The 15,351-nt window shown below is 41.1% G+C and overlaps 13 protein-coding genes across 13 annotated transcripts, besides 23 other annotated features; 1 reads left to right on the top strand and 12 right to left on the bottom strand. All coding sequences in view use genetic code 2, as the record gives it.

The window, feature by feature from the left end:
* Positions 1 to 1,246: a D loop (control region).
* Positions 1,247 to 1,312, bottom strand: a tRNA (tRNA-Pro).
* Positions 1,312 to 1,380, bottom strand: a tRNA (tRNA-Thr).
* On the bottom strand, positions 1,381 to 2,520 carry CYTB (cytochrome b). Its single transcript has one exon. It carries the CDS (start codon positions 2,518 to 2,520, stop codon positions 1,381 to 1,383), a length of 1,140 nt encoding a protein of 379 aa, YP_003359191.1.
* A 4-nt stretch (positions 2,521 to 2,524) lies between these two features.
* Positions 2,525 to 2,594, bottom strand: a tRNA (tRNA-Glu).
* On the top strand, positions 2,595 to 3,122 carry ND6 (NADH dehydrogenase subunit 6). The gene has a single exon. The coding sequence runs from the start codon at positions 2,595 to 2,597 to the stop codon at positions 3,120 to 3,122; it is 528 nt and encodes a 175-aa protein (YP_003359190.1).
* Positions 3,106 to 4,926, bottom strand: ND5 (NADH dehydrogenase subunit 5). The gene has a single exon. The coding sequence runs from the start codon at positions 4,924 to 4,926 to the stop codon at positions 3,106 to 3,108; it is 1,821 nt and encodes a 606-aa protein (YP_003359189.1).
* Positions 4,927 to 4,996, bottom strand: a tRNA (tRNA-Leu).
* Positions 4,997 to 5,057, bottom strand: a tRNA (tRNA-Ser).
* Positions 5,058 to 5,126, bottom strand: a tRNA (tRNA-His).
* Positions 5,127 to 6,504, bottom strand: ND4 (NADH dehydrogenase subunit 4). The gene has a single exon. A coding segment is annotated over exon 1 (1,378 nt).
* Positions 6,498 to 6,794, bottom strand: ND4L (NADH dehydrogenase subunit 4L). Its single transcript has one exon. The coding sequence runs from the start codon at positions 6,792 to 6,794 to the stop codon at positions 6,498 to 6,500; it is 297 nt and encodes a 98-aa protein (YP_003359187.1).
* Positions 6,795 to 6,863, bottom strand: a tRNA (tRNA-Arg).
* Positions 6,864 to 7,210, bottom strand: ND3 (NADH dehydrogenase subunit 3). The gene has a single exon. A coding segment is annotated over exon 1 (347 nt).
* Positions 7,211 to 7,278, bottom strand: a tRNA (tRNA-Gly).
* Positions 7,279 to 8,062, bottom strand: COX3 (cytochrome c oxidase subunit III). Its single transcript has one exon. A coding segment is annotated over exon 1 (784 nt).
* Positions 8,062 to 8,742, bottom strand: ATP6 (ATP synthase F0 subunit 6). The gene has a single exon. It carries the CDS (start codon positions 8,740 to 8,742, stop codon positions 8,062 to 8,064), a length of 681 nt encoding a protein of 226 aa, YP_003359184.1.
* Positions 8,700 to 8,903, bottom strand: ATP8 (ATP synthase F0 subunit 8). The gene has a single exon. The coding sequence runs from the start codon at positions 8,901 to 8,903 to the stop codon at positions 8,700 to 8,702; it is 204 nt and encodes a 67-aa protein (YP_003359183.1).
* A 1-nt stretch (position 8,904) lies between these two features.
* Positions 8,905 to 8,971, bottom strand: a tRNA (tRNA-Lys).
* Positions 8,972 to 8,988: 17 nt separating this feature from the next.
* On the bottom strand, positions 8,989 to 9,672 carry COX2 (cytochrome c oxidase subunit II). The gene has a single exon. The coding sequence runs from the start codon at positions 9,670 to 9,672 to the stop codon at positions 8,989 to 8,991; it is 684 nt and encodes a 227-aa protein (YP_003359182.1).
* Positions 9,673 to 9,740, bottom strand: a tRNA (tRNA-Asp).
* Positions 9,741 to 9,746: 6 nt separating this feature from the next.
* Positions 9,747 to 9,815, bottom strand: a tRNA (tRNA-Ser).
* Positions 9,816 to 9,822: 7 nt separating this feature from the next.
* COX1 (cytochrome c oxidase subunit I) lies at positions 9,823 to 11,367 on the bottom strand. The gene has a single exon. The coding sequence runs from the start codon at positions 11,365 to 11,367 to the stop codon at positions 9,823 to 9,825; it is 1,545 nt and encodes a 514-aa protein (YP_003359181.1).
* A 1-nt stretch (position 11,368) lies between these two features.
* Positions 11,369 to 11,436, bottom strand: a tRNA (tRNA-Tyr).
* Positions 11,437 to 11,504, bottom strand: a tRNA (tRNA-Cys).
* Positions 11,505 to 11,538: an origin of replication (origin of L strand replication).
* Positions 11,539 to 11,610, bottom strand: a tRNA (tRNA-Asn).
* Position 11,611: 1 nt separating this feature from the next.
* Positions 11,612 to 11,680, bottom strand: a tRNA (tRNA-Ala).
* Positions 11,681 to 11,691: 11 nt separating this feature from the next.
* Positions 11,692 to 11,759, bottom strand: a tRNA (tRNA-Trp).
* ND2 (NADH dehydrogenase subunit 2) lies at positions 11,760 to 12,801 on the bottom strand. The gene has a single exon. A coding segment is annotated over exon 1 (1,042 nt).
* Positions 12,802 to 12,871, bottom strand: a tRNA (tRNA-Met).
* Position 12,872: 1 nt separating this feature from the next.
* Positions 12,873 to 12,946, bottom strand: a tRNA (tRNA-Gln).
* Positions 12,944 to 13,012, bottom strand: a tRNA (tRNA-Ile).
* On the bottom strand, positions 13,013 to 13,968 carry ND1 (NADH dehydrogenase subunit 1). Its single transcript has one exon. A coding segment is annotated over exon 1 (956 nt).
* A 2-nt stretch (positions 13,969 to 13,970) lies between these two features.
* Positions 13,971 to 14,045, bottom strand: a tRNA (tRNA-Leu).
* Positions 14,046 to 15,351, bottom strand: part of an rRNA (l-rRNA) that runs on past the window's edge.

Raw genomic sequence — 15,351 nt, 5'->3', positions numbered from 1 at the left:
TTTTTTGTAATGTTTAATGCATATATTTATTGGTGTAGGTTTATGATAAGTGGGAGGAAAAGAAAAATTAAGGTACTGCTATCTATAGATAGACCGCGAGGTTGGCAGATGTAAGGCTGCCGTGTTAAGTTAGTTGGAGTTGTATACCTGTGTAAGAATTAGATAAGGCTTATGAATGCTACATGTGCTTAGTCCTGTTTTTGGGGTTTGGCGGGACATAATTAAGTATATAGTGGGAGACATGAGTTTGTGGGGGGTAAGGGGGGTTTGTGTAAGCTAACTTGATGTCTTGCGTGTACGCGTGCGTACGTGTGTACGTGTGTACGTGTGTACGTGTGTACGTGTGTACGTGTGTACGTGCGTACGTGTGTACGTGCGTACGTGTGTACGTGTGTACGTGTGTACGTGCGTACGTGTGTACGTGCGTACGTGTGTACGTGCGTACGTGTGTACGTGCGTACGTGTGTACGTGTGTACGTGTGTACGTGTGTACGTGCGTACGTGTGTACGTGCGTACGTGTGTACGTGCGTACGTGTGTACGTGCGTACGTGTGTACGTGTGTACGTGTGTACGTGTGTACGTGCGAAAAAGTTCTTATGTCCTGTAACCATTGACTGAATAGCACCTTGAATTGTGCACGGAGTTGATTAATGATTGAAAGCAAGTCCAGCTACATGTTATCTGACTGCGTCAGGGCCGCGACGGGCATATCCCCTGAGTGCAGGAATAAGTTAGAGTTAGTGCCGTTGCGGTCATAGTTGAGTGATAGCAGATTCCCCCCCGAAAAATAAAAGATACCAAATGCATGACACCACAGTTATGTGTGATCATGGGCTGATTAGTCATTAGTCCATCGAGATGTCCCATTTGAGTGGATTAGTAGGATTGGATGGAGGGAGTTCATGGCCCTGAGGTAAGAACCAGATGCCAGGTATAGTTCCATTATAGAAACCCCCACGTTGGTATGGGCCCGGAGCGAGAAGAGGTACACTTCAGGCAAGGGTTGATGGTTTCTCGAGGCATGGTGATTAATCCCTTATTGGACTAGGTGATATGCAATTTGAGTATGCTCTTGAGATAAAACATTGTATGATTAAGTAGTTTATGTCTATTGTGACAATGCATGAATATGTACTTGCTTATATGCATGGGGCAAGCCATTAATGCACGACGTACATAGGGGGTGGACGTGCCGACATGGCACAGGAGGTGATTGCAATATATAAATAGAGGGTGGTGAGGTATCAGGGAATAGTTTAAGAAGAATTTCAGCTTTGGGTGCTGATGGTGGAGCAGGCGCTTCTTCCTTGAGTCTTAGGGAGGGTTATGCTCTCCATTTTTGGTTTACAAGACCAGAGTAATTAATATACTACAAAGACTCTTCATTTTAGAAGGTTATTTTCGATAATACCGATGGTTGGTATTAGGATCAATAAGATAGTAAAGTATAGAATGGAGGCGATTTGGCCGATGATGATGAAAGGGTGTTCGACCGGTTGGCCTCCAATTCATGTTAACGTGAGGAAATCAGCTGTAAGTAGTCAGAACATGCATTGACTAAGTGGTCGGAATATTATTCCACGTTGTTTGGATGTGTGGAGGAGGGGGGTGAATACTAGGATTAGGATTGAGAATACTAGGGCGAGGACTCCTCCTAGTTTGTTAGGGATTGACCGTAGGATGGCGTAGGCGAATAGGAAGTATCATTCGGGTTTGATATGTGGAGGGGTGCTGAGAGGGTTTGCGGGGATATAGTTGTCTGGGTCTCCTAATAGGTCTGGTGAAAATAAGACTAATGATATTAAAATTAGGATCAGAAGTAAGCCTCCTAGGATGTCTTTGATTGTATAATAGGGGTGGAATGGAATTTTGTCTGAGTCAGATGAGATTCCTGAGGGATTATTGGATCCGGTTTCGTGGAGGAACAGAAGATGTACTATTGCTAGTGCTGCGATAATGAATGGGAGGATGAAGTGGAATGCGAAAAATCGTGTTAAGGTTGCCTTGTCTACTGAGAAACCTCCTCAAATTCACTCAACCAAATTAGTTCCAATGTATGGGATGGCGGAAAGGAGGTTAGTAATTACTGTTGCTCCTCAGAATGACATTTGTCCTCAGGGTAACACGTAACCTATGAATGCCGTAGCTATGGTCGTGAATAGTAGGATTACTCCGATGTTCCATGTTTCTATGAATGTATAGGATCCATAGTATAGGCCTCGTCCCACGTGCATGAAGAGGCAAATAAAGAATATGGAGGCTCCGTTTGCGTGTATATAGCGGATGATTCAGCCGTAATTGACGTCTCGGCAGATGTGTGTAACTGATGAAAAGGCAGTAGAGGTATCTGATGTATAGTGTATGGCTAGAAATAGACCTGTTATAATCTGTAGAATAAGACATACTCCTAGCAGTGATCCGAAGTTTCATCAGGCAGAGATGTTTGATGGTGCGGGGAGATCAATAAATGAGTTGTTAACGATTTTGGCTAGTGGGTGCGATTTTCGGATGTTGGTCATTAATATTCTTATAGTTGAAAATACAACGATGGTTTTTCATATCATTAGTCATGGTTAAATTCCATGTAGGAATAATGACAACATACATTGTATTTATTTTAAGTATTGTTTTTGTGATGAGTTTTGTGGGTTTTGTCACGAAGCCATCTCCAATTTATGGGGGATTGGTGTTGATTATTAGTGGTGGGATTGGTTGTGCAATTGTGTTTAATTTTGGAGGGTCTTTTTTAGGATTAATGGTGTTTTTAATTTATTTAGGAGGTATGCTCGTGGTTTTTGGCTATACTACTGCTATGGCTATGGAACAGTACCCAGAGGTCTGGGTGTCCAATAAGGCTGTGTTGGCGGCTTTTATTACAGGTTTACTGTCCGAGTTGTTGACTGCCTGTTATATTTTAAAAGATGACGAGGTGGAGGTGGTATTAAAGTTTAATGGTATGGGGGATTGAGTTATTTATGATACTGGCGATTCTGGGTTTTTCAGTGAGGAGGCTATAGGGATTGCGGCGTTATATAGTTATGGTACTTGATTGGTGATTGTCACTGGTTGATCATTATTAACTGGGGTGTTGGTGATTATGGAGGTTACCCGTGGTAATTAAGGATTATTAGGCTGAGGAGTATGGTGATTATAAAGGAGAGGAAATATAATTTAATAAGGCCTTTTTGGTTTGAAATTAGGGTGGAGGATTTTATTTGGAAATATGAGATTGACTTCGGTAGGACACTTTCTAGTCAGATAGAGTCCAGGAGTATAGATGCTGAACTTTGACTCATGGTTAGGCTTGTTTTTGGGGTAAGACGGTGTATAATAATTGGATAATAACCTAGTAGGTTTGAGAATTTGAAGTAGTAAGATGGTTGATTAAATTTGAGTCCTTGTATAGTAAGGTTTAGTTCGAGTGCCAGGATGAAACCTAAAATGGTTACTGCGAGGGCAGTTATTTTCAGGTAATGAGGCATAGTTATCTGTGGGATGGTGGTAGGTGTAATGCTGTGGGAGATGACATATCCCGCGAATACACTTCCGATGAGTAGACGTTTAATAGAGTTAATCAGGAGGGGATTGTTCTCGTTGATAAGGATTATGGGGGTGAAGCGGGGCTGTCCTAGTAGTGTGAAGAATATAATTCGAGTACTGTAGGCAGCGGTTAGGGATGTGGCAACGAGAGTAATTAAGAGGGCTCAGGCGTTGGTATTCGACGTGTTGGCGGTTTCGATAATTAGGTCTTTGGAGTAGAATCCTGTGAGGAAAGGCATGCCTGTTAATGCGAGACTTCCGATAATAAGGGAAGATGTGGTGAATGGAAGGGTTTTGAATAACCCGCCTATTTTTCGAATGTCTTGTTCATCATTTAGGCTGTGAATAATAGATCCTGAGCATATAAATAGTATGGCTTTAAAGAATGCGTGGGTGCAGATGTGTAGGAAAGCTAGGTAGGGTTGATTGATGCCGATTGTAACGATTATTAATCCTAGTTGACTTGAAGTTGAGAATGCTACGATTTTTTTAATGTCATTTTGTGTTAGGGCACAGATTGCGGTGAACAGTGTGGTGATGGCTCCTAAGCATAGGGTGAGAGTTTGAATGGTTTGGCTTTGTTCTAATAGTGGATGGAAGCGGATAAGCAAAAATACCCCTGCTACAACTATTGTGCTGGAGTGGAGTAGCGCTGAGACGGGAGTTGGGCCTTCTATGGCTGATGGGAGTCATGGGTGTAGGCCGAATTGAGCGGATTTACCAGTGGCTGCTAGTAGTAAACCAAAAAGTGGGAGGTCAAGGTTATTATTGGATGTTAAAAAAATTTGTTGAAAGTCTCATGTGTTTAGGTTTAGTAGGAATCACGCCATGGTAATTATAAATCCTACGTCTCCAACTCGGTTGTAAAGGACGGCTTGTAGGGCGGCTGTGTTTGCGTCAGTTCGGCCGTATCATCATCCAATGAGTAGGAAGGATATAATGCCTACTCCTTCTCAGCCAATAAATAACTGGAACATATTGTTTGCAGTTACAAGGATTATTATGGTGATGAGAAATATAAGGAGATATTTGAAAAATCGGTTGATGTATGGGTCTGAGTGTATATATCATATGGAGAACTCTATAATAGATCATGTAACGAAAAGAGCTACTGGTACGAAGATCATTGAGAAGTAGTCTAGTTTGAAGCTTATGGATAGTTTTATAGTTTGGATGGTAATTCAATGTCAGTTTGAGATAATTATTTCTTGTCCGGAATAAATAAATATTATTGTGGGGATTATAGTAATTATAAATGCATAGGAGGTGGTTGTTTTTACATATTGTGGATATAGTTTGTTTTTGTAAAGTTTAGTAAAGGATAATATAATTGGTAAGATAAGTAGGATTAGGGCTGTAATTATGCAGGAGGCGAATATATTTATTACTTTTATTTGGAGTTGCACCAACTTTTTGGTTCCTAAGACCAATGGATTACTTCTATCCTATAAAAGTTGAAAAAGCCATGTTTTTATACATGGGAGCATGAGTTAGCAGTTCTTGCAAGTACTTTTTCGGTAAGCAAAAAGGTTTGAGCTTTTATTGTCAGATTCACAATCTAATGTTTTTGTTAAACTATGCTTACAGTAAAGTAAACCTATGATGATTTTAGGGTTGAGAGATAATAGGAGTAGAGGAAGTATATGTAGGGCCATTAGGGTGTTCTCTCGTGTAAAGGATGGTTTGATGTTTTTGATATGGTGGGTGTGCTTACCGCGTTGCGTAGTGATTAGCATGTAGAGGGAGTACAGGGCAGTGATAATAATATTAGCTCCTATTAGGAGGATTGTGATGTTTGATCATGAGAAGGTGGCTATTACTACAAATAGTTCTCCAATTAGATTGATTGTTGGTGGTAGGGCTAGGTTTGTGAGGCTTGCTAGAAGTCACCAGGCTGCTATTAGGGGGAGTAGGGTTTGAAGTCCTCGTGCGAGGATTATAGTACGGCTGTGGGTTCGTTCATAGTTTGAGTTGGCTAGGCAGAATAATATGGATGATGTTAGGCCGTGGGCAATTATTAGGGTTGTTGCCCCTATGTAGCTTCATGGCGTTTGGATAAGAACTGCTACGACTACTAATGCTATATGGCTGACGGAGGAGTACGCAATTAGAGATTTTAGGTCTGTTTGGCGGAGACAGATGGAGCTTGTTATAATTATTCCTCATAGTGATAATAATATAAAGGGATAAGCTATGAAGTTGGTCAGAGGATTTAGCATAGTTGTGACACGTATTATGCCGTACCCTCCTAATTTTAGTAGAATGGCTGCAAGCACTATAGAGCCGGCAATAGGGGCCTCTACGTGTGCTTTTGGTAGTCACAGGTGGAGGCCGTATAGGGGCATTTTTACTATGAATGCCATTATGCATGCTAATCATAATAGAATGTTAGATCAAGAGTTTGGCAGAGGCCGGGCTCAGTATTGGACTATGAGAAAGCTCAGGGAGCCCATGTTGTTTTGAATATGTAGGAGTGCAACTAAAAGTGGTAACGATCCTACTAGGGTATAGAATAGAAAGTATAGTCCTGCGTTTAATCGTTCGGTTTGATTTCCTCACCGGGTGATAATAATAAGGGTCGGAATTAGTGTCGCCTCAAACAGAATATAGAAAAGGATCAGTTCTGTGGCGGTAAAGGTTATGATTAGAAATAATTGGAGTAGAATTAATATTGAAGCATACAGTTTTTTCCGAGTGTATGGTTCTTTTGATAGGTGATATTGGCTAGCTATAAGTATGAGGGGTAGAAGTCACGTTGTTAGTGCTAGCAGTGGTGCTGACAGGGAGTCGGAGAAAAATAGTAATGAAGAGTTCAGGTAGTTGTCGTTTGGTTGATTAAGATAAGATAGGCTGATTAAACTGATTAATAGGCTGTGTGATGTAGTGTTAATTCAAATTATATTGGGTTTTGATATTCATGTCAGAGGGATAAGTATTGTAGTGGGAATAATAATTTTTAGCATTGTAAAAGGTTCAGGTTTTGCACGTAGTCAGTCCCGTAGGTGTTAGATACTATGACTAGTAAAGATAGTCCTAGTGCTGCTTCGCAGGCAGCGAATACTAGTAGTACGATTGGTATCATGCTGGCTAATGTGATGTGGTTATTTAGAATGGTTACGGATATTATTACAAATAGGGATAATATTATGCCTTCCAGGCATAGTAAGGATGATATAAGATGGGATCGGTAGATGAGCATGCCCATTAATGAGAGGGTGAATGCCAGGAAGATATTAATGTATACTATGGACATGTGATAATTATGAGTTAAATCATAGTCTAATGAGTCGAAATCATTTGTTTTAGTTTAAACTAATTATCATATTCAGCTCATTCTAGTCCTTTTTCGGTTCATTCGTATGCTAGGCTTGCAGCTAAGAGGGAAATTAAGAGTAGTGCTATGATGAGTATTGTTGTTAGTTTATTAGTTTGTGATGCTCAGGGGAGTGGGAGTAGCAGTGCGATTTCTAAGTCAAAAAGCAGGAATGTAATAGCGACCAGGAAAAATTTTATGGAGAAAGGCAGGCGAGCGGACCCCATAGGGTCAAAACCGCATTCGTACGGGCTCGCCTTATCCGCGTAGATGTTTAGTTGAGGGAGTCAGAATGCGATTATTACGAGTAGTGATGCTAGGGCGATATTAGTTGTTAAAGTCAGTAGTATGTTTATTACTTCTTTTCAGGTTGAACTGAAGCTAACTGATTGGAAGTCAGTTGTACTTGATATACTAAAGAAGTAAGATCCTCATCAATAAATAGAGACGTATAAGAACAGTCAGACTACGTCGACGAAATGTCAGTACCATGCGGCGGCTTCAAATCCAAAGTGGTGATTAGATGTAAAGTGATAGTATAGTTGCCGGAGGAAACATACGATAAGGAATGTGGAGCCAATAATTACATGTAGACCGTGGAATCCGGTGGCTATGAAAAAAGTGGATCCGTACACTCCGTCGGAGATTGTAAAGGATGTTTCGTAATATTCGGATGCTTGAAGTAATGTAAAGTATACACCTAGGGAGATAGTGATAAATAGGGCTTGAAGTATGTGTTTACGATTTCCTTCTATTAAGCTATGGTGGGCTCAAGTGATTGAGACTCCGGAAGCTAGGAGGACGGAGGTGTTAAGTAGAGGGACTTCCAGTGGGTTTAGAGGAATGACGCCGGTGGGTGGTCAGCATCCCCCTAATTCGGGGGTTGGAGCTAAACTAGAGTGGTAAAAGGCTCAGAAGAACCCTGCGAAGAAAAATACTTCCGAAACGATGAATAGAATTATTCCGTATCGTAGGCCCTTTTGTACGATTGGGGTATGGTGTCCTTGGAATGTGCCCTCTCGGATCACGTCCCGTCACCATTGGAATATGGTTAATATATTAGTTGTGAGTCCTAGCATAAGTAGGGATATTGAGTTATAGTGGAATCATATGATAAGACCAGACGTTATAAGTAGGGCGGAGAGAGCTCCAGTTAGTGGTCATGGGCTTGGATTAACTATATGATAGGCATGGGTTTGGTGGGTCATTAGGTGTTGTCATGTAAGTACAGACTTACTAGTAGAGTAAAGACGTAGGCTTGGATAAGGGCAACGGCGAATTCGAGAATAGTGAGTAGAATTAGGATAATAAAAGTAATAAAGGCCGTGGTAGTGCTGATGTCGATTAGGGCTAGAGTGGCGCCTCCGATTAGGTGAATTAGAAGGTGTCCTGCGGTAATATTGGCTGTTAACCGAACGGCTAGGGCCATGGGTTGAATGAATAGACTAATAGTCTCAATAATGACTAGTATTGGGATCAGGGGGATAGGTGTGCCTTGGGGTAGGAAGTGTGCCAGGGATGCTTTAGTTTTATAGCGAAAACCAGTAATTACTGCTCCTGCTCACAGGGGGATAGCTATTCCTAGATTCATGGACAGTTGAGTTGTAGGGGTGAATGAGTGGGGTAACAGTCCGAGTAGATTGGTCGAGGCAATAAATAGGATTAATGATACTAACATAAGAGCTCAAGTTCGTCCTTTTTGGTTGTGGATTGATAATATTTGTTTGGATACTAATTGAATGAGTCATTGTTGAATGGAGATTAGGCGGTTGTTAATTAGGCGGCCAGGTGAGGGGAATAGAATAGATGGGAATATGACAATAAGTACTGCGATTGGAAGACCTATTATTGAGGGGGTAGTGAAAGAGGCGAATAAATTTTCGTTCATTTGTTTTCTCAAGGGGTGTGTTGATTAATTATTTTGGTGGGCTTAGGTCCTGGGTTTTCTGGGTAATAGTGCATTGAAATTTTTAGTTGGAACAGAATAAATAAAGTTAGGATTATTGAGATAATTATAGTAAATCAAGTGGATGTATCTAATTGTGGCATTTCATTAAGGAGAGGGTAGGACTCTCAGTCTTTAACTTAAAAGGTTAACGCTTTATAGCTTCTCAATGAGTTACGCTAGTCTATGTTATACTATAAGGGCAGATCAGGTTTCGAAATAAGATAGGGGGACTATTTCAAGAACGATGGGCATGAAGCTGTGGTTAGATCCGCAAATTTCAGAGCATTGGCCGTAGTATAGTCCTGGTCGTATGGCTATTAGGGTGGTCTGGTTTAATCGTCCTGGGATGGCGTCTGTTTTAAGGCCTAGTGATGGGACGGCTCATGAGTGTAGTACATCTTCTGAAGAGATTAATATTCGGACGGTTATTTCTATTGGGAGGATCACTCGATTGTCGACTTCTAGCAGTCGAAGCTCTCCTGGTTTTAACTCCTGTGTTGGGATTATGTAAGAATCAAAATTTAGGTCTTCGTAGTCGGTATACTCATAGCTTCAGTACCATTGGTGGCCTATCGTTTTTACTGTTAAGGATGGGTTATTGATTTCGTCCATTATGTAGAGAATTCGGAGAGAAGGTAGGGCGATTAGGATGAGAATAATGGCTGGTAAGATGGTCCATACCGTTTCAACCTCTTGTGCGTCTATAGTACTTGTATGTGTTAGTTTAGTGGTTAGTATCAATGAGATAATGTAAAGAACTAATGAGCTGATTAGGAATACAATTATTAATGTATGATCATGAAAATGAAGTAGCTCCTCTATGATAGGGGAGGTTGCGTCCTGTAATCCGAGTTGAAAAGGGTACGCCATAGAGATATATGGGGTTTTTACCCATAACTTGACCTCGACAAGGTCATGTAATGTTTTACTAATATCTCCTAATCAAGAAAGACATAATGGTTATGGTGCTGGCTTGAAACCAGCTTTAGGGGGTTCGATTCCTTCCTTTCTTGTTTAATATTATTTTTGGATAACGTATGTGGGTTCCTCAAATGTGTGGTATGGAGGGGGACATCCATGTAATCACTCGATGTTGGTTGTGGTGAGCTCCACTGTTGCAACTTCTCGTTTGGAGGCGAATGCCTCTCAGATCATGAAAATTATTAATATCACTGCAGTGAGTGAGATGAATGAGCCTATAGAGGAGACGGTATTTCATGTCGTATACGCATCTGGGTAGTCTGAATACCGACGAGGTATTCCTGATAGCCCTAGAAAGTGTTGAGGGAAGAAAGTCATATTAACCCCTACAAATATAATTGTAAAGTGAATTTTTGCTCAAGTATCATTGAGAGTATAGCCTGAGAATAGGGGGAATCAGTGAGCAAATCCGCCTATAATGGCAAATACTGCTCCTATTGAAAGCACATAATGGAAGTGGGCTACAACATAGTATGTATCGTGAAGGACAATATCTAAGGACGAGTTAGCCAGGACAATGCCTGTCAGTCCGCCTACTGTGAAAAGAAAGATAAACCCTAGGGCTCATAGTATGGCTGGGGATCATTTAATATTACCTCCGTGAAGCGTCGCTAGTCAGCTAAATACCTTAACCCCAGTCGGGATGGCAATAATTATAGTAGCGGATGTGAAGTATGCTCGTGTATCTACGTCCATTCCTACAGTAAATATGTGGTGGGCTCACACGATAAAGCCTAAGAATCCAATAGATATTATTGCTCAGACTATTCCTATGTAACCAAAAGGTTCTTTTTTCCCGGAGTAGTATGTAACGATATGGGAAATTATTCCAAACCCAGGCAAGATTAAGATATAAACCTCAGGATGTCCAAAGAATCAGAATAAGTGTTGATATAAGATTGGGTCTCCCCCTCCGGCAGGGTCAAAAAAGGTTGTGTTAAGGTTTCGATCCGTTAGGAGTATTGTGATTCCTGCGGCCAGTACGGGTAGTGATAGTAGTAATAGGACTGCTGTAATTAATACTGATCATACGAATAAAGGGGTTTGATATTGGGATATTGCAGGAGGTTTTATATTGATAATTGTGGTAATAAAATTAATTGCCCCTAGAATTGAGGATACCCCGGCAAGGTGTAAGGAGAAGATTGTAAGGTCTACTGATGCTCCTGCATGGGCTAGGTTGCCAGCTAATGGGGGGTACACAGTCCATCCTGTCCCTGCGCCTGCTTCTACTATAGAGGATGCTAGTAATAGAAGAAAGGATGGGGGGAGTAATCAAAAGCTCATGTTGTTTATTCGGGGAAATGCTATGTCTGGGGCACCGATCATCAGTGGAACCAGTCAATTTCCGAACCCTCCAATTATAATGGGTATAACCATGAAGAAGATTATCACGAAAGCATGGGCAGTTACGACAACATTATAAATTTGGTCGTCTCCCAATAGGGTGCCAGGCTGACCTAATTCGGCTCGAATAAGGAGGCTCAAGGCAGTGCCTACTATGCCGGCCCATGCCCCAAATAGTAAATATAAAGTGCCAATGTCTTTGTGGTTAGTAGAGAATAGTCATCGGTTAATGAACATAGGTAGAATGGCTGATATAAGCATTAGACTGTAAATCTAAAGATAGAGGTTCTAGTCCTCTTTTTACCAAGCCCTGTGGTGAATTTCTCATATTGAATTGCAAATTCAAAGAAGCAGCCTAGACGCCGCCGGGGCTTCTCCCGCCTTTTTTTTCTACGCGGCGGGAGAAGGTAGATTGAAGCCAGTTCTTAGGGTATTTAGCTGTTAACTAAAATTTCGTGGGATGGAAGCCCACCAATCTAGCAAGGACTTAGCTTAATTAAAGTGATTGATTTGCATTCAATTGATGTGGGGTGAGCTCCTGCAGTCCTTAGGGGATTGGTTCAGGGGTTAAGTGAACAACACTTGCTTAGAGCTTTGAAGGCTCTTGGTCTAGTTTAACCTAAACCTCTAGTATAAGATTGATAGTGTGGGTGATAGTGGGAGTAATATAGTAGAGGTGATAATGAGAGGGGGTAGTAGAGTTATCTTTTTTGTATGTTCGAATTGTCATTTTATTTTTATGTTGTTTGCAGATGGAAATATGGTAAGTGCAGTGCTGTATGTGAGTCGTATGTAGAAGTATAAGTTGATTAGGGCAGTGATAGCTATGAGTGTTGGAGTGATGATTATGTTGTTTTTTGTTAATTCTAGGATGATTATTCATTTAGGGATGAAACCGGATAGTGGCGGTAGACCCCCTAGGGATAATATTAGGGCCAGGATGACGGAGGTTATCAATGGGAATTTGTTTCATACGTGGGAGAGGGATAGGGTTGTGGTGGATGTGTTTAGTATAAATAGTATAAATGTTGATAGGGTTATTAAGATATATAGGATTAGGTTTAGGATTGTTATTGTTGGGTTATAGATGATAATTGCTGTTATTCAGCCCATGTGGGCAATGGAGGAGTATGCTATGATTTTTCGTAATTGAGTCTGGTTTAATCCTCCTCAGCCCCCTACAAGGATTGACGTGAGGGCTATCAATGTCAGGAGGTTGGTGTTGACTGATGGTGAAATTTGGTAGAGAACGGATATGGGTGCGATTTTTTGTCATGTTAGTAGAATCATGCCAGATGTGAGTGAAATTCCTTGTGTTACTTCTGGGACTCAGAAGTGGAACGGAGATAGACCTAGTTTTATTGTTAGGGCGATGGTTATTATTGCGGATGCGGCGGGGTTTGAGACTTTTGATACCACCCATTGGCCGGAATAGAGAAGGTTAATGGTGACTCCTATTATAAATACTATGGAAGCGGTTGCTTGTGTAAGGAAATATTTTGTGGATGCTTCCACGGCCCGGGGGTTAAACTTTTTTATCAGGATAGGTATGACAGCTAGTATATTTATTTCGAATCCTATTCATATTAGTAATCAGTGTGAGCTTATTATGACAATCACGGTTCCGGTTAATACTGTTGCCAAGATGGTGATGAGGATTGGGGGCTTTATTAGTATGGGAAGGGTATAAACCAACATTTTCGGGGTATGGGCCCGATAGCTTAATTTAGCTGACCTTACTTTAGAATATGGTGTAAATTTGGTAGCACGAAGATCTTTGAATTCTTAGGATTAGGTTCAAGCCCTATTATTCTAGAAATAAGAGGGCTTGAACCTCTATGCTTTACTCTATCAAAGTAACTCTTTTGTCAGACATATTTCTTATGTTTGGGGTGGGATGCTTGCTGTGATGATGGGTAGGGCTACATGCCATATGCATAGGGCTAGGGTTAGTGGCAGGAAGTTTTTTCATAATAGATGTATTAGTTGGTCATAGCGGAACCGAGGGTATGATGCTCGGATTCATAGGAATGAGATGGTTAGGAGTAGGGCTTTAATTGTAAAGTTAATGGAGTAGAGTTCGGGTAGGAACGGGTTATGGAATGCGCCGAAAAATAGAATTGTTGTAAGGGCATTTATTATGATAATGTTAGCGTATTCTGCTATAAAGAAGAGGGCGAATGGACCTGCGGCGTATTCTACGTTAAACCCAGATACAAGTTCCGATTCTCCTTCAGTTAGGTCGAAGGGGGCTCGGTTTGTTTCTGCTAGTGTGGAAATAAATCATATTATGGCTAACGGTCAGGCTGGAAAAATTAATCATATATGTTCTTGGGTGATAATGAGTGTGGATAATGTGAATGATCCGTTTATCAATAGGACGGATAATAGGATAATTGCCAGTGTAACTTCATATGAGATTGTCTGGGCTACGGCCCGTAGGGCCCCGATTAGGGCGTATTTGGAGTTTGAGGCTCATCCTGATCAAAGAATGGAGTATACGGCTAGACTTGATATTGCTAGTATGAATAGGACTCCTAAGTTTATGTTAATTAGTGGATATGGTATGGGGAGTGGAATTCATATGGTTAGGGCCAGGGATAAGGCTAGGATAGGTGCTAGGATAAACATTGATATGGAGGATGTAAGGGGTCGTAGGGGTTCTTTTGTAAATAGCTTCACTGCGTCGGCGATGGGTTGGAGGAGGCCATATGGACCTACGACGTTTGGTCCTTTTCGAAATTGTATGTAGCCTAGGATTTTTCGTTCAACAAGGGTCAGGAAGGCTACGGCAAGGAGAATTGGGACGATTAGAGAGATGATGTTGATGAGGAACATGTTGTTAGGGAGAGGAGTTGAACCTCTGGGGATAAAGGTTTAAGTTTTACGCAATTACCGGGCTCTGCCACCCTAACAAAGCCCTTTTCTCGGGCTTATGGGGAAATAAACTGGCTAGATTAAGTTCAGTTTCATCTATTAGTCTTAAGGCGCTTTTGTGAGGTGGGCCTTATTTCTCTTGTCCTTTCGTACTGGGAGAAATTGTTTAATAGATAGAAACCGACCTGGATTACTCCGGTCTGAACTCAGATCACGTAGGACTTTAATCGTTGAACAAACGAACCCTTAATAGCTGCTGCACCATTAGGATGTCCTGATCCAACATCGAGGTCGTAAACCCTATCGTCGATATGGACTCTTGGATAGGATTGCGCTGTTATCCCTAGGGTAACTTGTTCCGTTGATCAAAAATAATTGGATCAATAAGTGATACTACATTTTGACTGGTAGGTCTAAATTTTAACCACTCGGAAGTTTTTTTATGTTCCGAGGTCACCCCAACCTAAATTGTTAACCCATAATAATGGTAGTATTTTATGCCTGGTAGGTGGGTGTTGGCCATAAATTTGGGTTAAGTAATTAAAGCTCCATAGGGTCTTCTCGTCTTATTGTGGTATTCCCGCCTCTTCACGGGAAGGTCAATTTCACTGATTGGAAGTAAGAGACAGTTAAGCCCTCGTGTAGCCATTCATGCAAGTCCCTATTTAGAGAACAAATGATTATGCTACCTTTGCACGGTCAGGATACCGCGGCCGTTAAACAATTGTCACCGGGCAGGCAGTGCCTCCAATACTGGGTATGCTGGAGGTGATGTTTTTGGTAAACAGGCGGGGCTTGTGATTGCCGAGTTCCTTTTACTTCTTTTAATCTTTCCTTGTGCGCATGCCTGTGTCGGGTTAACAATAGGGTTGATAAGTATTTTATTATTAGGTTAATATTATCGGGTTGTTAACTATCAGTGGTTTATCCGTTTCTGATATAAGCTCATGCGAGGAGAATTGTTTCTTGTTACTCATACTAGCATTGTTGCTTCTATATTTAAATAGAATGACCCAGGGAGTGGGTTAGGAGTTGATATATCATTGTTGGGATTAAGTTGCATCTTTTGTTGAGCTTGAACGCTTTCTCAATTGATGGCTGCTTTTAGGCCAACTATGGTGATGTCAATATTTACTCGCTAATAAAGGTTGTGTCCTTATTCTAAAAAGCTGTACCTTTTTAGACTATATTTTAAATTTACATTTAAATTTTGTTTTTTTGAGGTAAATTTAAAGTCGAACTAAAATTCTGTCTGTGGGTAACCAGCTATCACCAGGCTCGTTAGGCTTTTCACCTCTACCTATAAATCTTCTCACTATTTTGCCACATAGATGAGTTGATCCT

This window comes from Nyctereutes procyonoides, mitochondrion, assembly GCF_905146905.1.
Source record: "Nyctereutes procyonoides mitochondrion, complete genome".
NCBI classification, from domain to species: Eukaryota; Metazoa; Chordata; class Mammalia; order Carnivora; family Canidae; genus Nyctereutes; species Nyctereutes procyonoides.
The sequence above is the reverse complement of the archived record's forward strand: the minus strand, read 5'-3'. Positions and strand labels throughout refer to the sequence as shown.